This window comes from Dipodomys merriami, unplaced genomic scaffold (assembly GCF_024711535.1).
Source record: "Dipodomys merriami isolate MVZ:Mamm:240054 unplaced genomic scaffold, mDipMer1.0.p SCAF_44, whole genome shotgun sequence".
Classification (NCBI taxonomy): domain Eukaryota; kingdom Metazoa; phylum Chordata; class Mammalia; order Rodentia; family Heteromyidae; genus Dipodomys; species Dipodomys merriami.
In genome coordinates this window covers 4,720,781-4,737,351 of record NW_027206002.1, presented here as the reverse complement: position 1 = coordinate 4,737,351, position 16,571 = coordinate 4,720,781, and the positions used below count along the sequence as shown (strand labels likewise).

The 16,571-nt window shown below is 46.8% G+C and overlaps 1 protein-coding gene across 5 annotated transcripts; it reads right to left on the bottom strand.

The window, feature by feature from the left end:
* Positions 1-2,519: 2,519 nt before the first annotated feature.
* Btnl9 (butyrophilin like 9) lies at positions 2,520-16,544 on the bottom strand. Of its 5 annotated transcripts, none has more exons than XM_069993870.1 (11): positions 16,336-16,544; positions 14,254-14,391; positions 13,282-13,629; positions 11,380-11,661; positions 8,154-8,282; positions 7,961-7,993; positions 7,667-7,687; positions 7,503-7,523; positions 7,248-7,274; positions 5,984-6,010; positions 2,520-4,765 (listed from the first exon to the last, which is right to left on the bottom strand). In XM_069993870.1, exons 2-11 carry the CDS (start codon positions 14,363-14,365, stop codon positions 4,134-4,136), a joined length of 1,632 nt encoding a protein of 543 aa, XP_069849971.1. In that variant the 5' UTR covers positions 14,366-14,391; positions 16,336-16,544; the 3' UTR covers positions 2,520-4,133. The 5 variants fall into 5 exon arrangements, with proteins under 5 accessions (XP_069849971.1, XP_069849970.1, XP_069849972.1 ...); XM_069993869.1 differs by having other exon boundaries at positions 14,254-14,388; XM_069993871.1 differs by lacking the exon at positions 8,154-8,282 and having other exon boundaries at positions 14,254-14,388.
* Between the last annotated feature and the right edge of the window lie 27 nt (positions 16,545-16,571).

The window sequence follows — 16,571 nt, the reverse complement described above, 5'->3', positions numbered from 1 at the left end:
GCATTACTCCTCTCCTTTTCTCTGGCTTCCCCTCTGTCTTCCTTTCCTCTGCCTAGACTCTTCTACCATAGCCATTCCTCTTCTTTGTGCTCATCCATCTACCATGGACAGTGAGAGCAAAGCTTTACACTGTATAATCTGTAAACATTTACGATGCTTGAGAGGAAGATAGCAGTGGAATGGTACTTGGTCACCATGAATCTTATATGGAGGAATCAAAGCCCATGATAAATTCAGGAATCAGAATTCATTGTTTCCATCCGCCTTTCTTTGGGATGATCTCTTAAAAGCAAGCCAAGACAACCAGTATTTATTTAGTCTATTCCAAAGACCCTTATTGTTGAAAATAGTTTCAAAATCTGATTTAGCCAGAATATGTCTTCCCTGGGAAATAGGACTCATTTTAGTTTTGTAAACACCTGGTAAAATGCCAGTGCAAGTGGGAGGTACCTGTGTTTTATTTGCATCAGGACAATGCAATTATTGTCTTTTTAAATTTTTCCTGACTTGTTTCAGAAGCAGCACAGCCTTGGCTGGGGTGAGAGTCTTTTCTGTTGGTATATTTGTAATTCATTAAAGGATGTGGAAAAAAATGGATCCAAGAGTGGATTTTGATTCAGAACCCATTTGTTCACGCAGTAGCTGCCACATGATCTTGGGCAAGGTCATTTCTCTGTGGAATTCATGATATTCTTCTGTATCATCACAGCTACTGATAAAGCTAAGTCTGATGTTTCTTGGCGCTCACTCATTACTTGCTGTGAAACTTTGTTTTTTTTTGTGTTCCCGTGTTATTAAGAAATGGAAATACATTTTCAAGCCTTTTCATAATTATACTTTGTCAATTTTTCTCTTGAGAGATAGGATTTCATTATGTAGCTCAGGTTGGCTCTGGATAAAAGGATATTTGGAGTAGCCAGAACTGACTGGATGCAGGGATCTCGTGGGATGGAAATAGTGGAAATGAGACTATGTCACACATGAGCAACAAGATAGGCAAAGCTTTATTGGGTCATCAACCTGAGCCTGCTAACTCACCATTGGAGCCAAAGGGAGACAAGAAGTGATGGAGCTGGGGGATGAGCTTCTGATTGCTGGGAACAAAGAGAGGGTGAGCAGTTACTGAATTGGGGTCTGGGTCAGATGAAGTATGGTCATCGACCGTTTGTTATGGGTTTCAGAAAGATGTTTTTCTCCTTGTGTGTAGCATCCTGGCTTTGTAGTTGGTGGACTCACGAATCATCAGTTCCATTCAGGAATGGTTGAGGTACATCTAGTATATCACCTTGCATAAATAAATGTCCCGGCTTTAGCACAGGGCTGAATGACTTCTAGTGCTTGAATTGTCAAGAGAGCACAAAGGCATAAGAGTCAAAGAAATTTACATCTGTTCCAATGGGCAAGAGGCCCAATGAGCCCTGCATAACAGTTGTGGATAAAACATTTCTCAAGTGATAGACCTGTGAGCCGGGTGCTGGTGGCTCAAGCCTGTAATCCTAGCTCCTCAGGAGGCTGAGATCTGAGGATCGCAGTTTGAAGCCAGCCCAGGCACCACCCAAATCAAGGTTCTACAACCCAAACCAGAGACTCTTGTCTCAGAGGTAAAGGTAACAGAGCACCAGCAGTGGACATTATCCAGTTTGCTATGATTTGATTTAGCAATTTTTTAATGCTTTTTTTTTTGTTTTAAACCTTGCTGATTCCAAGTAATTACCTTTGGAACACTTTCCATATGAATCCATTTTTAGATGCTAGAAACTGGCACAAAGCCTGGAGGAAGTGTGTGAAAAGTGGCCCATTTACTACAGTGTCAATGTGGAAACGATATTTTTAGAGCTAAGTTTTTGGCTCGTGTGAGTATGAGAACTTGATAAACCAAGGATTCTTAGAATCTGAGGAGCCCACAATCTTTAGGAGAAAATGGCAATGTTTGCCACCTTTTGAAACAATGCCAGTTGAACCACTGGCTTCTATACGTGCACAGCAAACCACTTTTAGACTTGCACTTTTTTGTGTTTTTATCTAACTGCCAATTTGCATTTTTAATCATATAGAATCATTTGCATTGACCATAAGTAAAAGAAACAAGTGTCTGAAATAAATAACTAAAAGAGGAGCCCATTTCTTTTGAAGGGGTGTGGGGCGGGAAGGAGGTTAAAGAGGGGTGACCTTAGCCTTGGCACTGGACTAATCATCATGACAGATGATTCCTGGCCCTCCACGGAGGGGAAAGTGGGCATCCTTGCCACATCCTTAAACTGACCCCCAAAGAACCACCTGTTGTAGCATTAGAGGATTGTCTACAAGAAGAAGGACCCTAACATCGTATAAGATAAGCTTGGTCTGAGATGTGGAGAAAACTGGGAGTGTGAGGCCCTCAGAGGAAGACTGTGAACCACACACAAGTTTCCTATGAGTCAAAAGGACATTGGAGCCAAGTGCTGGTAGCTTACCTCTGTAATCCTGTCTACTCAGGAGGCTGACATCTGAGGATCGCAGTTTGAAGTCAGCCCAGTCAGAAAGCTCTATGAGATTTATTGCCAGTTAACCAGCAAACAAACAAACAAACTGGAAGCTGAAGTGTAGCTCAAGTGGTAAAGCACTAACGTTGAGTGGAAAGGCAAAGTGAGTGTACAAGGCCCTGAGTTCAAACCTCAGTACCAGCACAGTACATGCATGCATGCATGCATACATACATACATACAGACAGACAGACAGACATAGCAGCATGAACTTGCAGATTTTGGTTTTCATTAATGCAGAATAGTTCATTATCGCCTTTCTCCCTCCCCATTGTTGGAAATCTAACCTTGAGCCCACTACATACTAGGCAAATACGTTACTATGAAGCTATACACCCAGCCCTATTACTGAATTTTGATATTCAAATCACCTCATAGTTGATCAGAAAAGCTTGTCCACACTGAAACCTACATACATTTGGTTTATTTATCCTATGCTTTCATTTTTTAGACAATTATACTTAGTTATCTATTTTAATTGACAAAGTATATATTGATAGTGTATCACCTATTTTGATATGCATGAATATATTGTGGAATAGCTAAATCAAGATAACATAAATTGCCTCAAACTATATTTTGTGGTGAGAATACTCTAAAAAATCTCAGTGATTTTCAAATGTACATTATGTAGTTATTCACCATAGGCACAGTTTTTAAGCGTTTCTTTTGGTGTCTTTTTGTACTAGGGATGGATGTTGCATCTGCGAAGCAAGTGCTTCACCACAGAGCTACGTTCTAGCCCATGACATTGTAATTGTGTACCAAAAAACATGAGCTCACTCCAACTTTCCATCAGTTTCTGACCCTGGCTTTCAGCCCAAGATAGTTTATGCTATGAGCCTTCTGCACCGTAGTCTTGAACCAAGCTGTTTTTCTTCAACTTCACTTTACTAGGAACTAATATTTAACTAGCATCTGAACCACAGGTGAACCCACTGTTTAGAAGGTGTCAGTACTTTTACCCATCCACGGAGCCAGCAAACAGATACAACCATAGAAATAAACGAACCAAGGCTTCAAATCCCGTCTCTCTTCAAATCCTCACCCTTTTGACTCTATTTTCAACTTCCTTCCTGTCTCCCTGCAAGTTTCTGATTGTCAGCAACACCAATTTAAAAAAAAATCAGTTTTTGAATCCTACAATCCACACAGATGACCACCTGTTTCCTGAAAGAAAATTCTATACCCCCATCTACCTTAGCAAAGATCTCTCTGTCTGTCTCTATCTCTCCTTTGTCCTTCTCTGGCCACAGTGAGACTTTTAGATTTTTTTTTCTGACATTTTGGCCAGTGTGTTTATTTATTATTTTTTTTCTCTAGAGAAAGCAGGAAAGCAAAAGCACTGGTTGCTCAGGATCATTTCTTGGAGTCATTCCTGAACTCAAGAAAGCCCAGTGGGGCTGGGGGAAATGTGGCTTAGTGGTAGAGTGCTTGCCTAGCAGGTATGAAGCCCTGGGTTCCATTCCTCAGTACCCCATGTGCAGAAAAAGCCAGAAGTGGTGCTGTGGCTCAGGTGGTCGAGTGCTAGCCTTGAGCAAAAGAAGCTCAGGGACAGTGCCTGGGCCCTGAGTTCAAGTCCCAGCACAAAAGAAAAAGAAAGCCCCTGTATCACTGGCCCAGGGAGGCATCTGGGGTCTCACAGGGCTGCACCCAGGTGTCACTGTCCTGTTCTTGGGGAGCCCATGTCCCTCCAGCTGGCCAGGAGGACACGATGGTCAGGGGGTCCGGATGCTCGCCCCCATCGTGGGCTCGGGGCCTGAAGTAGGCGCAGAGCGCCCCGGAGAAGGTGTCGTGGAAGGTGAAGAGGTGGGAGCCGTCGGACACGTTGAAGAAGGACAGCTTTCCGGCCTCGCAGTCCAGGAAGATGCCCACCCGCCGGGGTGGCACGCGCAGGGGGAGGGCCACGCGGTGCGGGTCCAGGACGAAGTACTCGCAGCCGTTCCACAGCCCCATCACCCAGTAGCCACGCGCGGGGCTCAGGCGCGCGTGGCCCGAGCGCGCCACGGAGTCCAGACACGCGCCCAGGAACCAGCGGCTCCGGCTGCCCACGTGCACCTCCCAGTAGTGGCGGCCCGAGGGGAAGCGCTCGTGGCTCAGCACGCACGTCTGCTCCGAGAACCGCGATGGATCACAGGCTATGCCGGGGTTCGGGGTCCCCTGGCGGCGGGAGGACACACTCTTGCCGTCCTTAGACACCTCCAGGCTGGGGTGCGCCGTGGCTGGATCCAAGGTGATGTCCACTGCGTAGAAGCCCAGGGTCAGTGTCAGCCAGGGGTAGCCAGGGGATCCCCCCACCCCAAATCTCCTTCTCACTGTCCCCTTCTCCCATCCACAACCCTCCAGGGTCTCCTCTGTCAATCCTGGTCCTGGTCACCCTCGCCCAGCCCCGCCACCCTCCCTCTCTTCCCTGCTTTGCTCCCCCCAGGTGGGCCACGCACAGGGAAAGCACTCCTGAACATGGGAAAGGGAGAGGAGAATGCTCATTCTTGGAAGGTTCCTGAATCCCCTACTTGGTGCCTTGTGAGAGAAAAGAAAATCAATACATAAAAATAAAAATGAGGTAGAGATAGGGCCATGTTCTGGGAAGATGTTAATGGTTCATTCCCTGATGGTCTTGCCTGGCTGGGTGATGTTGAGATCACTCTGGGACTCAGTTGTATAGTGTTGGTAGGAGTGTGTGTGTGTGTGTGTGTGTGTGTGTGTGTGTGTGTGTGTGTGTGTAAGCACATGCTTGTGCTAGTACTGGAGCTCAAACTCAGGGCTTGGGTGCTGTCCCCTAGCTTTTTTGCTCAAAGCTGGTGCCCTACCCCTTGAGTCACACTTCCATTTTCAGTTGTTTATTTCTTTTTGTCAGTCATGGGGTTTGAACTCTGGACCCGGGTGCTGTTCCTCAGCTCTTCAGTTCAAGGTGAGTGCTCTACCATTTGAGCCACAGTGCCACTTCTGGTTTTCTGAGTGGTTTATTGGACATCAGAGTCTCATGGACTTTTCCTGTTGGGGCTGGCTTTGAACTGTGATCCTCAGATCTCAGACTCCTGAGTAGCTAGGATTACAAGTGTGAGCCACTGGCACCCAGTTTCTTTCTTAAAATTTTTTAAAAATGTTATTATAAAAGTGATGGTGGTACAGAGGGGTTAGAGTTACATAAGTCAGGTAAAGTGTATATTTCTGTTTTTGGACAATATCACCCCTTTTCTTTCTCTCTTGCAGTTTTTCCTTCCCATCCCCACCCACATATGTATAGTTCATTTTCAACAGGCACCCAGTTTCTTTTAGGGTTTTAATGCACATACTGCATGTGTCATGTCATGTGTACGCAAGTATACTTGTGTGTCTGTGTGTCCCAGACCTAGACTTGGCTCCTGGAAGACCTTTCCTTACGTCAGATCCTTCATTCATCCCTTCTGCTTAAGATTCAGCCAAAACAAGTTGCAAATCGGTTTCTCCATTTCAGTTACCTGCGTATTGTCGAGCTGTTCTCCACTCTGAAATGGAACAGAGAGGAAAAAAGATACTTAGGAGGCTGGCCAGGAGCTCTTGAATCTACATGAGGGCCTGGAAGTTCATGGAGCACTGGGTTCTACCAAAACCAAAGTTTTGCTGGGAAAAGCAAGAGAATGAAGCCTGTGGACAAAAAACAAAACAAAACAAAACAAAAATAATACAAGTGCCTGGATGACCTGAACACCAGAAATGCAGCCTCAGTGCTGAGAATGGGCAAGGGTGGGCCAAAGGCCCGACCCATATAGACACACCGAAAATGACGCCTTCAGTCAAGGGAAAGTTATGCCCGGTAGCCTAGAATGGCATTGGGGAAAAGTCAAGTCACCGTAGAGAGAAAAGTGACTGGATTTTCATCTCACACCTAGAAAAGAGTGAGTCCTAGGATTAAGGGCCTGCTCTAGTTTGGGTCTGGAATGTTCCCTCAAGACCCTGGGTCTTCAGTCTTAGTCTTCCACTTGAGCTATTGGGAAGTGGCAGAGTCTTGAAAAAGGTGGAGCCTAGTTGGAAAGTGCTCCATTCCATTGGGGGCATGCTCTTGGAGAGGGCAGTTACGTGATCACAAGAGTAAATGATAAGAGCCGGGCATCAGTGGCTCACCCCTGTAATCCTAGCTACTCAGGAGGCTGAGATCTGAGGATCACGGTTTAAAGCCAGCCCAGGTAGGAGAGTCTGTGAGACTCTTATCTCCAATAAACCACCAGAAGACCGGAAGTGATGCTGTGGCTCAAATGGTAGAGTGCTTGTCTTGAGCTGAAGAGCTGAGGGACAGCACCCAGGCCCAGAGTTCAGGCCCCATGACCGACCCCCCCCTCAAAAAAAAGAAAAGAGTAGGGCTGGGAAGTTGGCTCAGTGGTAGAGCACTTGCCTTGCATGCCTGAGGCCCTGGGTTCGATTCCCAGCACCACATAAGCAAAAAGAAAAAAGCCGGAAGTGGCGCTGTGGCTCAAGTGGTAGAGCACTAGCCTTGAGCTGAAGAGCTGAGGGACAGCGCCCAGGCCCAGAGTTCAGGCCCCACGACCGGACCCAAAAAAAAAAAAAAAAAAAAGAAAAGAGTAAATGATAAGACACAGGGCTGTGCTGCTAAGCTATGAAGTATTACTTGCATTTTTTTAAACAGGAAAGTTTTTCCAATTTACAGTGGATTTCTTGAGATACAACTCTATGGTGGGCTGGTCAGGGATCATAATGGGAAACAGGAGAAAAATGGCCCTCACTCACCAGCTTGGCCTTCAGCTCTTCTCCATTCTGAAGCAGTAAGAGGAAAAACAGGATTAGAACCCCAGAGTATCACGACTTCCCCATTTTACCCATCACATTTGACACCCTTCCTACCCCTTCCTCTGCCGCCCCTGCAGCCAGCAGGCCTCCATCCTGGACATCATACCCAACTGGGAGATGAGTGAATATATTGCTAATTAGATGGGGAGGGGGGAAGGTGGAAAACAAGGAACGATTCGAAGAGGGTCCACTTACCCAACTCTGTCTGAAGCTTCTCTATAAGCAAAAGAGAGAAAAAGACCAACGTTCAGATGAGTGGGAAAAACCTTCCAAAGCAGTTAGTTTACTGGGAAGAGGTTCTTTAGCCTCTGGCTTAAGGGACTGCAAGGTTTCTGCACTGGGTAGCACCCCGAACTTACCCAGCTGTGCGGCCAGCTTTCCTAGAGAAGAAATGAAAAGCAGAAACTCAGGTTGGGCAGTGGGTGAGAGAGGACAGATAGAGAACTGGGGCCTCGTTCCTTCTTGGAGCGCACAGGCTGCCCCTGTGCTCCTGGGATCACGGCCTGCCTGCACCTCTGGGAGTCACTTCCTCTCCACCCTCTCTCCACAAGGCTGCTAGAACCTTCTTCTGGTCTGCCATATGCCTTGTTGACCCGGCATGCCTTTGGCTGCTCCGAGATGTGGGCTTGGAGGAGGCCTTTGCTTCAGCTTACCTCGTTCCTTGTCTGCCTGCTTCTTTACTTTGGCTGAAAGGAAGAAACGAGGTTGACCATGCATCCTCTCCTGCTTCAGCGTTTCCAGAAGCCATCCCGAGGCGCTGTCCTGGCAGGATGTCCTTGGATGCTCCCCCCCAGCAGTTGGATTTGTCTCCCAAGGTTGGAGGAGGGGGGGAGGGGCAGCTCATACCTTGGAACCGACGCTGCCTGCGCAAGTAGCGCGTTGCCAGCAGGGTGAGGAGCGCCACGAGGAGCAGCACTGCCACCAGCGCCCCAAGAAATGCCCTCTTCCAGGGCGATGTGCCAGGCAAAAACACATCTGGAGAACACCCTCCCCCACCCGGGAATTGTCTATTAGGAACCACTGACCACCCACACAAGCCTATGTTCGACCTCAGGCACTGGAATTTTTTCTTCCTACTTCCTTCAGGACCCTGCTTATAGTTAATTGGATAATGGGTGTCAGAGCAGCTACGAGATCGACTTCCTAGGTGAGATCTGGGAGGAGGAGGAGGAGGAACTTGAACTTGCCCCGAGGAAGGAGAAAGCCCTGAAACCTAAAGGAAGTGTACCCCTCACCCCGCTCCCACGCCTGTGACCTTCTCTGAATTTCAATGGCCACAGCTCTGACCTGTCTCCCCATCTTCCTGCATCCTGGGGGAGGAGGAGTCATCATCTTAAGGAGCTAGTTTGTTCCCTGCAAGTAATGGCATTGGTAATGTCTCTAGAGACACTCATAGAACCTGAACTGAGATAATAATCCACAAGGCCAGATGGGTGCTGGTAGCTCACACCTGTCATCCTAGCTGCTCAGGAGCCCAAGATCTGAGGACCATGGTTCAAGGCCAGCCTGTCTATGAGACTCTTATCTACAAGTATGCACCAAAAAAGAAAGCCAGAAGTGAAGCCGTGGCTCAAGTGGTAGAGCACTAGCTTTGAGCAAAAAGAAGCTCAGAGACAGCTCCCAGGCCTTAAGTTCAAGCCCCAAGACAGACAGACAGACAGACACACACACACACACACACACACACATGCATAGTAGGCCACATACATACCTTTTGCCACCCTGCCACAATTTTTCTAGCTAAAATTAAAGCTCATGCCAGCACCTTTGAAGACGAAATGCTTACTTTGGGACTCTGTCACTTGAGCTGTGTTTCTAGCTCTAGTTTCTTTAGTTACTTGGGGGATTCCATCTTGCATTTATGCCTGGCATGGCCCGGATAGTGATCCTCCTATTTTTTTCCCATGTAGCTGGGATGACAGGCAGGAACTACCACACATAGATTTAGGTCGATAGAGGTCTCTGAAACTTCTTGTTGGGGCTGGCCTGGAATCAAGATCTTCTTGATCTCCATCTCCCAGATGGCTAGGATTACAGGTGTGAGGCACTAACCCTTTCCCTCACCACCACCACCCTTCTCTTTCCTATTTAGCACACTCAGGGAAGTTAGTTGGACCACGTGGAAACCTTGGAGCTAGCTAGGCCTCTGGCATTGAACTCAAGATACAAATTTAGATTTGTCTATACATCTAAAAAGAAGGAAAACAAGAACAGCCAAAAACCACTTTGGATTTCCCCTAATACATAAAGAGAAATCCCTCTCTTCCCATTTCTCAGAGCGTTTCCTTCGAAATGTAGCTAAGTGATTTTGAAAGCCAAACAAACATCTTGCCAGCCTTAACAACGCAAGATTGCTTTGACATGCAAACATTAGACAAAATACCCCATTTCCTTTCTCTCCTGGTGGTTAAGCACCTGATTCTATGCTGTAACTATATGCCTGCCATAGACATAGGAGATGTTTCCCCCCCCCCCCCGCCCGGCCCCAACTTGGAATAATGACAGCTAATACAGAAGACCACCCCAGTTACCAAAGGATGCTCCAACTCTGTCAACTTGAGCACAAGTTTTTGTTTATCTGAGGCTTTCAACCTGCCTGACTATAGCTATAGGACACATTTATTTCTATTATAATAAGATAACTATTGATTTGGACTGATGTGAAAAATGGTCAATAGATTGGGTTTTCTTTTTTTCTTTTCTTTTCTTTCTTTCTTTCTTTTTTTTTGGGGGGGGGTCTGGTCATGGAGCCTGAACTCTGGGCCTGGGCGCTGTCCCTCAGCTCTTCAGCTCAAGGCTAGTGCTCTACCACTTGAGCCACAGCGCCACTTCCGGCTTTGTGGTGCTGAGGAATTGAACCCAGGGCTTCAGGCATGCAAGGCAAGTGCTCTACCACTGAGCCACCTTCCCAGCCCTTTCTTTTTTTTTTTTTTTTAATCGGTCAAGGGGCTTGAACTCTGAGTGCTGTTCCTTAGCTCTTTAGCTCATGGCGAGTGCTCTACCACTTGAGCCACAGTGCCACTTTGGTTTTCTAGTGGTTTATTGGAGATAAGCGTCCCACGGACTTTCCTACCTGGTCTGGCTTTGAACCATGATCCTCATATCTCAGCCTCCTGAGTAGCTAGGATGACAGGCATGAGCCACTAGCACCCAGCTAGGTTGGGTTTTCTTTAACACTTAAAACAATTTAAAACATTAAACCCTTCCATGTATTCTTCCTAAGACGTGTGTGTGTGTGTGTGTGTGTGTGTGTGTGTGTGTGTGTGTGTGTGTGTGTGTGTGTGTGTGTGTGTGTGTGTGCACCTGTTCTGGAAGCCTGAACTCAGGGCTTGGGGGCTGTTCCTGAGCTTTGCTGCTCAAAGCTAGCACTCTACCACTTGAGCCACAGCTCCCTGTCTGGATTTTCGGTGGTTAATTGGAGATAAGACTCTCACAGACTATCTTATCCAGGCTGGCTTTGAACCTTGGTCCTCAGAAGTCAGCCTCCCGAGTATCTAGGATTATAGGTGTCAACCACTTGCACCTGACCATAATAAGATTTTGATGTTCAATGGTCATCTGCTTCCATGAATCACCTTTTTCTCATCCATAGACATTCCCAGATAGTTTTTTTTTTCTGCTTGGGATTTTCTCTCTAGCTCCTACCATAGTCTGAGATATGATATGACTTACATCGTAGTTTATTGTCTATACTCCCCTCTAGGGATGGAAGCTGAGGGTGGAAGTTTGGGGGCACATTATGAATGCACTGCCTGGTAATTGCTTGAAGGATGAAATTAGGGACTCCTGGCTTCTCATGACGATCTCTAATGAGTTTGCGTGCTTTTGTGCCTGGCCTTTGGCAGAGTAGTGCTGACTCCCTGCGGGTCTGTTATTCCTGTCTTTGGATTGCCAGCTGCATTCTTAGTGAGTTCCTGATTTCTCACTTGATGGCTTTTCAGACACCAAAACTAGTTCGTCTCACACTCAGCCAGGTCTCAGAATCCTTGAACCTCTACAGACCAACTTTGAGGTCAATCGACATGGAAGATGTGGAAAGTAAGATGCTGCAGGTGAGCCACCATCTACTGACCTGCTATCTGGACCACAAACTCTTTCTTCTGCATCAGTAGAGGGTTCTGGATGGAGCAGGACACATTGCTATGGGCTCCCTTTCGGACAACCACTGACGTTTCTAAACTGAACAGGCCCTGAGCATCCTGGATGATGATTTTTGACTCTGGAGGCAGGCACTGACCCTGGTGGTCACTCCACTGAACCGTGGGCTTGGGATACCAGCCACTGGAGCTGCATCTTAGCTGAATACCTCCTTCCTTGAAGCCCTCAAGGGAGATGTGAGGGTCTGAGCCATGTCCTGGGAAAGATGAAATGAGGGATAAAGATCAGGCTCCTTCCTAGAAGGAATGTAAGAAGTCCATGTCCCCATTCACCATTTCAACAACATGATTTGTGCTCAAGGCTAGCACTCCACCACCACCCTGAGTCACAGCTCCGCTTCTGGTTTTCTGGTAGTTAATTGGAGCTAAGGGTCTCATGGACTTTCCTGCCGGGGTTGGCTTTGAACTGGGATCCTCAGATCGCAGCCCCCTGAGTAGCTAGGATTATAGGTGTGAGCCGCCAGCATCTGGCCCCTTAGTGATATTTGAAAATATTCAGAGACGCATATTTGATGGAGAAGAGCTATACACATTTAGTCATAGTATGCCAAGAAAATACACAAGAGAAAGTTTCTTTTAGAATGAAGAGTTGTCCCATTTCAAATTCCAATAGCTCAAGATAGAGACACAAGTGGTTTTTTCTTTCTTGTTATTGTTTCTAACGTATTTATAATGTACCATGTGATTTTTTTTGTTTCTTTGTATTTTCTTCCCCCACTGTATAACCCCTGTTTTCACTGTATTTGATGTCAGTGCCCTGCATCTTGTATATAGATTTTCTCTTGAGTCTTTGTCTCTTTATTCTTGTGGAGTTAACTATGTATCTATGTATCTGTCATCTATATCTATGTATCTACATATGTATGTATCTACTATCTACCTACCTACCTATCATCTATCTACCTATTATCCATCTATCTACCTAACTACCTACCTATCTATTCTTTGCAATGCTGGGTCTTGTGTATGCTAGGTGAGCACTTAACCACTTAGTTACATCCCAGCCACATATTTTGAATTTGCAAACGTGAATACGGTCTCAATGTCAATGTTATATAAAATCCTATCCATACAGGTCTGAGTTTTTCTCCATTCTTTTCATCTTGTACATCTTCCCTCATCCCTTAGGTACCAATTTTCACTTCCCTCTTTTTTTAAAGTCAGGGTGTGTTTATTTGTTTTCACATATATTTCTATTACCTTTAAGTACTTGTGCCAAGGCGTTGCCATTCACCAGAGCAGTTTGGAATGCCATGCGTCCTGTCAATGTCACCCCTTTCAACATTCTCAGCCCTCCCTCCCCTCCCCACCCCTTCCCTCACTTTTCTTAATTTTTGTAGGCTAGGCACTGATTTTTTTTTTTTTTTTGGGTCCAGTCGTGGGGCCTGAACTCTGGGCCTGGGCGCTGTCCCTCAGCTCTTCAGCTCAAGGCTAGCGATCTACCACTTGAGCTACAGCACCACTTCCAGCTTTTTTTTCTTTTTGCTTATGTGGTGCTGAGGAATTGAACCCAGGGCCTCAGGCATGCAAGGCAAGCGCTCTACCACTGAGCTACCTTCCCAGCCCCTGCACTGAATTTTTGACTGCATCTTCCCTCCTTTAGTTGATCCTTATTACAATGTCCTTCCTCTCTTCTTACGTACAAAAATATAGATCACCAAACCTCTTCTGCATCTTGGTTGTGTGTGTGTGTGTGTGTGTGTGTGTGTGTGTGTGTGCACGCCAGCCCATGAGTCTATGTCTACTTGAGCAGACCCATCCCAGCGGCCCGTTTCTCTTTGACACCCTCCTCCCCGCCCCCATGCCTAGGCACCCACCTGCTACCTCCAGCTCCCAGATGGCTTCCCCAGAGAAGCCATCAGAGAGGAAGCTACACCCGTAGGGACCCTCGTCGGAGGGAAGGACGCCACGCAGGTAGAGGTTCACGCTGCCATCTGCGATCTCGTCGGTGACGAGTCTGGTCCGGTTCTGGAACTGGCTCATCTGCTGGGCCCAGAGCTCCTGCGGCTCGGGATACAGGTGCACCACATCTGAGGCCAGGCTCCGGAACCAGCGGATCTCCATGTGCTCGGCGTCTTGGTACGGGGACAGGTGGCAGGAGAACTCCACCTCCTCCCCGACGTGGGCCAGAATAGGTTCCCCCGGGCCTATCACCGTTACCTCCTCTAGAATGACAAGGCAGAATAATGGCCCCAAATCAACCCTCTTCCAAGAGGAGAATAATAATAATAATAATAATAATAATTTCTATTATTATTATTATTATTGTCGGTCATAAGGCTTGAACTCAGGGCCTGGGCTCTGTCCCTCAGCTTTTGTACTTAAGGCGAGTACTCAACCATCCACTTCTAGTTTCCTGGTGATTCATTGGAGATAAGCGTCTCATACCTCATACCCTCTCTTGTCCAAGCTGGCTTTGAACCCTGATCATCAGATCTCAGCCTCCTGAGCAGCCAGGGTTACAGGTGTGAGCCACTGGTGCCCAGCTAGCAGCTTGCTTTTGTGAGTTGATGGGACTGATAGAGGTCTTTCCTGACCTTCAAAAACTGTGCAGGCAGGGTAACTAAGCTAGTATTATTGACCAACGTACCAAGAAGAATTTCCTGCCACCGACCTGCCATACTCTCTGCTATGTGGGATGAGAAGAAAAGAGTTAGATGATTCTGGGGGTGGGGTGGGGGGGAGAAAGGGCAATGGGTCTTTAACAATTGGGTTGGAAATCTTTCTGTGTTAGGAGGGGACACCTGGCAGAAGACGTGGGCTGGCTGAGTTTGCTATGGCCGGGCTACCTGAGTTCACCTGCCCAGGCTGTGGCAAGAGGAGGAGGTGGATGAGGAAGAAGACTCTGCTGGGTAGAAGAACTTGCTTCAGGAATTCCAGGGATTCTGGGATGTTAGCCATCTGTCATCAACAACGAGGGCCACCTGCTGAGAAAAGAAGTGATTCTGAGGTGACCTGATCTCAGCAGGGCTGAGATCTGTTACTGCCTAAATAATGAGGATGCTAATATTTAATGCTATATTTTATACTATATTATAACATAATGTATATTATAATATATTATTATAACATATAATAATGTCCTATTATTATTATTATTAATATTGTGATTCTTGGGTTCTTACCAGTCCCCCAAACCTGGCTTTAAACCATAACCGGATGTGAGAACTGCTTCTAATTTTACCAGCCAACACCATTATTAGCCTTGCTCAAACTCATGTTTCTTCTAGAGGACAGGGCTGGAGGGTCTCAGAGGAAACAACATCTGGGCAAGGTATTATTTAGAGCCAGGACTAGAGCCATACATTGTGTGTGGGGCTCAGAGACATCCTCTTTTGGAATTTATAGTGTTCTCCAAACAAAGGGAAATCTCTGAAGAATCTTGGATTTTTTTTTTTTTTTTTTTTTTTTTGGCGAGGGGGTCGGTCAGGGCCTGGGCACTGTCCCTAAGCTCTTTTTGCTCAAGGCTAGTGCTCTACCACATTAAGCCACAGCTCCACTTCTGGTTTTCTGGTGGTTACTTGGAGATGAGAGTCTCGTGGACGTTCTGCCTGGGCTGGTTTTGAACCGTGATCCTCAGATCTCAGGCTCCTGAGTGGTTAGGATGACAGGCGTGAGCCATCGGTGCCTGGTTTCAGATGCATTTTTTCCCCCTCTCCCTTCCTTACCAGGATTGAACCACAGCCTGACATGGAAAACTTTGGGCCAAAAAACAGAGCAACAGACACAAGGTCCTGTGTTTTAGGAAAGGGGGGGGGGGTAGGATTTGCCTGCCTGCTCCAAGGACATTCAGGCACAATTTCAGACAATCCTGAGACCAGGTAGTGATTCCTAGGGTCCCCATCCGGGTCACTCTTCCTGTCTTCACAGCATCTTTGAAGCCCCAATGATAAGGTCATTCCATCCAATCATTCTTTCTTCCCACCTGTCATTCAGAAAACTCAGCCCCAGACAAGACAAGCACCATACTTCTAACTCTGTTTCCCCCTTGGGTCCTGTGGTACCATCTCATGGAAGTCTGTGGGTCTGGTGTGGCCAACACATCCTTAAATCCATATTCCCTCATTTAGTTGTCAGATTTTAGGCATGTTGTGTGTCTGCATGAATCTTAGTCTCTACTTGTGCAATGGAAGAGACAACTGTCAACTCAGTGTCATTGTCATTTACCCTTTCTCCCTCTTCCCCTCTACCCTGGCCCAGTTCTTATTCCTTCCTCCATTTCTACTTCCTGAGAACACTCAGCATTCTTGTTGAATTCCAGTCTCTTAGCTCTTGATCCTATTTTGCTGTGCTATTTGTGAGTGTGTGTGTGTGTGTGTGTGTGTGTGTGTGTGTGTATGTGAAGTGTGGAAGTAGTGTCTGTCACTACACGCCTATTCTTGTGTCCCCAAACTGTAAGCCTCAAGGTGCTACATGGAGCATTGATCTTTTCCTGCCCTTCCCAATGCAATGCTGTGACTCTTCCCCAAAGCTAGCAAGCAGGTAGATACCATGCTCACGGACACTATAGCTTTTCTTATCTACTGTTACTAAGGCTGAGTGTCAGATCAACAAATGGTTTCAATAACCCAGTGGACAATTTCTACCCTCTTAGTGTCTCTGGAGAGGAATCATCTCAAGAAGGGAGCCCCAGCAGGTCCTGGCGTCCTTTTCATCTGATGGAGGTGGTGAACGGGAATGCAGTAGAATTCTGCATCTGTGGGGACCTGGTCTGAATGGCCACCTCCCCTTAGGTGAGGCCTCTCAGTTGAGAAGACAATGGTACCCATGCCATACCCCTCCCCTCTTCCCCAGAGGCTCCCATCATCCTTTTCTGCTATTCATTTCTGAAAGGTGGAGGCTGGGAAAGGTGTTGAGAATGAGCCACGTACCTTTCAGGTAGCAGCAAAGTGTGTCCTGGTGATCTCCCTCCTCCCTCACAAAGGGGATGATGCTGGTGAAGTGTCTTAGTCCCCGATGCTAACACCCGTTAGAAATGAACCGTAGGCTCGGTCTGGAGTGGAAGGTGATGGGGAATAGCTCATGGATGGCAAAATTATTCATCCACTTTCCACCTTAGGACACATGCTGTTGGGTTGGCTCTGCCCTTTGTTATAAAAACCAAGAT